The sequence below is a fragment of the Salvia hispanica genome, chromosome 3 (assembly GCF_023119035.1).
Source record: "Salvia hispanica cultivar TCC Black 2014 chromosome 3, UniMelb_Shisp_WGS_1.0, whole genome shotgun sequence".
Classification (NCBI taxonomy): domain Eukaryota; kingdom Viridiplantae; phylum Streptophyta; class Magnoliopsida; order Lamiales; family Lamiaceae; genus Salvia; species Salvia hispanica.
In genome coordinates, this window is record NC_062967.1 from 4188438 (window position 1) to 4195122 (window position 6685).

Consider the following 6685-nt stretch of genomic DNA (forward strand, 5'->3'; position numbering starts at 1 on the left):
GCTTTGATGCACTATTTACTAGCACCAAAAGTATCTGTAAGTAGAAATGGTAGATCTAGTATAGCTAAAGCTCGGTACCAAATATCGAACACATGGAATAAAATTACACACTGTCTGTCACATACTCAACCTCACATACTATTTGGATAAACGGGATTTTGGGTATAATCACTATTAAAATAAATTAAGTACTAAACAAAGTAATAAAAGAAACAAGTAAATAAGCTGCAAAAAATCAGATCAACAAGGGAAATAACCTTCTACCAAATCACTCTCCCTCATTTTTTATCCAATTTCTGAACAACTACTCTACAGCGTTGTCCCTCACACAGGTCTCCTCCACAGGTGCAAAGTGTTTCTAATGGAGGAGCTATTTTTTGCATGAATTCAGTTAATACAAAAGAAAATGTAATTGTGCACAGGTAGATTTTAACTCTGAATTGAAGGAGGAGCTATTAAGAAGAAAAAAAGGGATGAGTAAATTAATTTCATTCATATCATTATCATATATAGATAAGTAGTCTAATATTTCAATATACTGTCTCAGTGGATTCATTTTATTAGAATCCTTTATTTACACAAATGGTTACTCTCTAAAACAACTGTCTCGGTGGATTCATTTGGTTAGAATCCTTTATTTTCAGAGATGATTACTCTATAAAAAACAAAGCTTTATATGGCAATCTTGGGAACAAGTAAGAAAGGATTCTTCTTATGCATAAAATGTCCAGGCTCACACTCGAAATCAAGACCCTCTTCCTTCATTCCACCCGGCAATTCCCAATTAAATCTGTATACAAGATTTGCCAATGCAAGTTCCAGCTCGGCTATCACCATTACAATTCCTGGACACTCTCTACGCTCGAATTCAAACGCGATCACCTCTGGATTCTGAATGTCCAAGTACCTCTCTGGCAAGAACTCATCTGTGTTTTCCCACGCGTCAGGATCTCTTCCAATAGCATAAGTATTAATAATCACAAAACTTCCTCCTTCAATTTCACAACCATTTACAGTACAGTTAGTAGTAGTCTCTCTTGGCACTAAAAGTGGAGCTGGTGGATACAATCTCAAACCCTCTCAAGCCCCGGTGGGCCCGGTGGTCTCAGTTTGTTGGCATTTTTGGATTTTTGTGTTTGGAAGTAGAGAATGAAGATTATGGGAAGAGACAATAAGAGTTAAATAAGTGACATCATTTTGCTTGTTTTTGATTCGAAAATGATATTCTAGAACAACAAGTTTCTTCTCTTTGTTTGGAATACAACAGGTTTAACTCTTATAAATAGGATACCCATTTTTGGTAAATCGTATTATTATATTAAGATAATAAAAATAATAGAAGGAAGTGGGCTTTTGAGCCGCAATTATTTAAAAGCTCTATGCTAATTGCCATTTTCATTAATTAAATAGAAAGGAGGAATTTTAGGAATTTTGGGAATTTTTGGGAATTTTGGGAATTATTTATATTGATGAATTCATTCAACCAACTTTTGGTGAAGCAATTATGATTTATGAAGAGGTATAGGTGTACTTTATGAATGGCAGGAATAAATAATGCTAATTTGTTTTTATTGAATGAGACAGAGAGGATTCTGTAGAATTTATGATATTCTTGGATTCAATAGAGGCTATGCGACTAAGTTGTTATTATGTGTTGACTATAGAAGGTTGCAATACTGTTACTATTTGATTAACTTTGTTTTCTGGCAGAGAAATCTGGAATAGTGACAGGAATGAGTATGCTTTCAGTGAGGAGGAATGAGTATGCTTTCAGTGAGGAAGCTGGTTACTTTTGTTTTCTGACAGGAATGAGACGGTTTTTTTCTTCAACTGTTCATGCCAGATATCGAGTGCCTTGAATTTTGCACAAGATTTAAGATGGGTAATTATACAAGTAAGAATGATTTGTTTCTGATGATGACTGCTGCTATTAAATTTCTGTGTTCTTGCAATAGTTCAACAATGTCTCCTTGCATAGATCTTGGCCTGTTTGGATTCATGATAGGCCCTTCAATCAATTCTTGATAGAAAGAATCCATTATTTTTTAGCCTTTTAGCCATTTCAAAGAGTCTATCAAGCCATCTAAAGGGGCATGGAGGTTTGGAGAGGCGGCCGTCAGATTATAGATGAACGGGTAGCACCGGTGGACCCAGCGGGGTTGGATTTTGTTGGCATGTTTAGATTTTAGTGATTATGGGAGACAAGAATAGAAAAAGAAGCGTCATCATTTTTTTAGGTTGTTTGAATTGTGAACTCCATTAACAATTATCAAGCGGTATTTAATTTATTGATATTGATATTTTAAATTTAAGAAAAATTACAATAGTAAGTTTCTTGTGTGCCTTATTTGTGTGAGATATGACCTGTGTACACATTTTAATTTTTTGTCCACTTCAATTTTGTTGCCATGAGCTTTAACTTTTACCTTTCTTATTGATAATTAAGGATTTTGTGTTGCTTAGGGTGTATACTTAGTTTTTACACATTTAATTTAAATGTTTTAGACTTTTAGTTAATTATATATTAATTTAAGATTAGTGTATGTAAATCTTTCTAAGCTTAAATTTTGATAATAGTATAAATTGTGGTTTATTATATTATGGTATATTCATTATAAATTTTGGCAATACAATTAGATTTGATTTTAATCAATAAGTCCGTTTTTATGCAGAAGACATTTCATAACCAAGATCTAGTATACTGGACTATACTATGAGCAACTCTGTTAGCTAATTGAAAAACGTTGAAGTGTCCAAAATTTCATAATGTCCTTTGATAGCTAGTGACACCCCCTTCCTCCTGATTTTTATTTCTTGAATTGCATGCAATTCGACTAATATATAGTTCTACTATTCATTGATTTGAGTGGTTAATAATTTTTTACATGTGTAAGTTTGTTGTAAAGGCGCGTCAATGTCATATTAAACTAAAAACACTCAACAAACAATTCAACGCAAATCATACAAAATATATTTTGGCTATAGTCTAGCTAAACAACATATCTAACATTCTATTTTGAATTCTTGGATATTTGGATTATGATTAAGTAGTACACTTATATAAAATGTACTGTTTTGAGAAATTTTGATTCGTCTATCCCATGTATGCAATTAGTTAAAGGCTTATAGTTATACACCATATTACAAGTAATAGTTTGTTGATAATTGAATCTTCATTCTACATGTATATTGCAAATATATAGCTGATATATTGGATGTGTATGTGCAGTCGGCGATCTTATCAAGTAATTGTATCACTATATGCATGATGTAAAATCAATTTGAGTGCTAGTCTTTTGACAATTGAATGTTTTTTCAACATATTACTATCTCAATTCTTGGATTATGATATCATTGGTGACCGATTCAATTAGTACTAGCCTTATATAAAACATACTACTACTCCCTCCGTCCTAGAGTATTAGACCAACTTTCCTTTTTGGGATGTCCCAACATATTAGACTCATTTCCTTTTTTAGCAAAAAGCATCTATCTTATTTTATTCTCCACCTACTTTTTTCTCTCTTCTCTCCCCTACTTTTTCCCTCTCTCATACTTTACTCTCTCCACTTTAACTATTTAAATATCACCTCCTAAAATCCTGTGCCCAAAAGAAGCGAGTCTAATACTCTGGGACGGAGGGAGTACTATTTAGATAAATATTGATTATCTCCATTATTCTTATATATTGCATATATAGCTAATATATTGGATGCGTATCTGCAGTCGGCGATCTTATCAAGTAGTTATATCACTAAATGCATGATGTAAATCAATTTGATTGCTAGACTTTTTGGCTATAGTGCATTCTTTTCAACTCAATTCTATTGTGAATTCTTGGATTATGATATATTGGTAATAGATTTAATAAGTACTAGCCTTATATAAAACATACTGTTTTAGATAAATTGTGATTATCTGTATTATATTTATGTAGTTGCATATATAGCTAATATATAAGATATGCATATACAGTCGTGATCTTATCAAGTAGTTATATCACTATATGATAATACATATATACAGGGATGGACCTACAGTAGGCCAAGCCGCCACTCCAGCGGGCAGCGAGGGCTTGGCCGGCACTGATCCGGTAACCCCACTGTGGTTGCCCCTGCTTATCAATTTTATGTTGTTTACAAAAAGGGAAGAGGAAAAGAGGGAAGGAGACGATAGAAGAAAAAGAGAAATTAGAAAGCAGTGTATCATTAAATTTATAACTGTGTTGGGGTCCACTGTTAGTTAAAGAGTAATTAATTCTTTGTGTTTTTCAAGAGAATTGGAAAGTACTATATATTGAAGTGTATTAATTTGTGAAATGATACCTAAAGCTAAGTTTCTTTATTACTTGAGTTTATGTTTAACAAATATTTTGCATATCTCCATAATATCACAATTTGTGTATTTCTATTTGTATCTCTATTTCAATATAGTAAAATATTAGAGTACTTAGTAGTCATTTAAATATTATAAAAAGTGTCAAATATTAGTTAATTTATTTGAAAATACAGTATTAAATCTTGAATTTTAAAATTTATGAGAATGCTTATTTTTTTCTTATTTAAATAGTAAAATATTATCGTTTTAAACATTACTGAAATACGACATTTTATAATCAGATATGATAATTGAAAAAAATTGACACGCATTCTGCTATTCCGTTGAAAAAGTAAACACGTTTTAATTTAAACTCGTGAGCTGATGATCTTGTTTATAGATTAAATAAACTCTCAGGACAAAACAAGCAATTTTTTTTATGCATTTTCCTATTTGGTTTGTAAACACAAAGAATATAGAATAAATTTGACAAGTACTACATCTGTCTACCGTTTAAAAATTTATTTTATCATTTTGGATTGTCTATAATTAAAAAAAAATTATTTACTTTTTTTCAATTTTTGTATACGAACTTCACATTACACTAACCTTTAACACTCACAATCAATTACTCACTCTGTCCCATTAGAAATGGAACGTTTTTCTTTTTAGTTTGTCCCTTTAAAAATGAAACATTTCTAAAATGTAAACAATACATTCTCTACTTTTTCTTCTCTATTACTTTACTCTCTCTTCATTAACTCACAAAACAACACTACATAAAATCTTGTGCCGAAAAGCAAATGTTGCATATTTAATGAGACGGATGGAGTATAAAATTAATACTCCCTCCGTCCCACTTTAGGAGTCCCCGTTGAGTTCGACACGAGTTTTAAGAAAAACAAAGGAAAGTTGGTGAAAAAAAAGAGTGGAATGCGGGTCATACTTTTATATATTAGTTTTATAATAAAATGTGAGTGGAAAAAGGTGAGTGGAATGTGGGGCGTATTACCAATTATGAAATATTCCAACCGCGACTTCTAAAGTGGGATACCCAAAAGTAGTAAACTGAGACTCCTAAAGTGGGACGGAGGGAGTAAATTTAAAAAGAATTTAACTAAATTAATAATATTAATAATTTTGATTTTATCATAGACTTACTCCTTTTAATTTTCTTCACAAAATTAAACAATTTCTTAAAATTCTTGCAGAGTCAAAATGACTTTTTAAATAATAAATGGTGGACTGAAGGATTACTAGTACTATTAGAGCATGATTATGAGCCCATATTGTACTTTTCAAAGTGTAGGAATCAGATTTTCTGTAGTAATATGATGTGATGGATATTTGATGGTTATATAACAGGCATACAAATTAAATTATCGGCAAATATTAGTATACCAGTAAATATAATTACAAAATTCATAAAATTCTCTTTTTACAGATTCTCTCTTTGTTTCAATATATAGACAACTGAATATATAATTTCATTTGACTTTGAAGTTAGTACACACATAGTACTTTGTAATTTATTAAGGAAAAGGCAAGTAATAAAGAAGAAGCACTGAATAATTATGACTATCACATCTCAAAAGACAATCAATAGAATTTCCTTGAATAGTGACAATTAAAAGCTCATTAATTTTCTTTCCTACTAATAATAACGAGAAAATAAGGGAAAAGATAAATTAACAAAAATTGTGTATACAAAATACCCTTTAATATAGTTCTATATTTTAGGATATAATTTTATGACTAATTTATCCTTATTTAATGTTTGTTATTTTTAACTCTATTAGTTTAGAAACATATCATTGATTTAGATTATGACTTGTTTATGGTAATACTAATTAACACACTACATAATTAAAGTACTATATTTAATCATAAAATAATTACTAGTAGTACTATATAATTTAATATAGTACCATATTTTTTTTGAAAGAAATTCATATTTGATCATTTTATACATTAGTATCTAGTTTTTTTGTCATTTATATTATTTTTTCATAACTTGTTTGATTTTTTTAAAAAAAAATTATTTCAAATTATCATACGATATAAATCATCAAATGTTGTGAAAGTAAAATAATGTAATATATGGAAAAAATAAATTAAAATAGTAAAGCATTTCTATATTTGATACGTGGACTACATGAGAAAATATTATAGCCATAATGGTTCAACATTTCTTGCAATATCTTTTTATTTTTGTGTTATTTTCCATCAATGCTATTTTTCCTTAGCTTGTTCCCTTTTTCATTATATATCCAAAAGCAGATATATGAATATTATTTATTTTAATTTACTTTTAGCTATGAGTATTTTTATATTAAGGAAATATTAATTATTATTTCTTTCTTAATTA

The 6685-nt window shown here is 29.9% G+C and overlaps 1 protein-coding gene across 1 annotated transcript; it reads right to left on the minus strand.

Moving 5' to 3' along the window:
* Positions 1–672: 672 nt before the first annotated feature.
* Positions 673–1295, minus strand: LOC125215596 (cytochrome P450 71A1-like). Its single transcript, XM_048117054.1, has 2 exons — positions 1292–1295; positions 673–992 (listed from the first exon to the last, which is right to left on the minus strand). The coding sequence occupies exons 1-2, from the start codon at positions 1293–1295 to the stop codon at positions 673–675; spliced, it is 324 nt and encodes a 107-aa protein (XP_047973011.1).
* Between the last annotated feature and the right edge of the window lie 5390 nt (positions 1296–6685).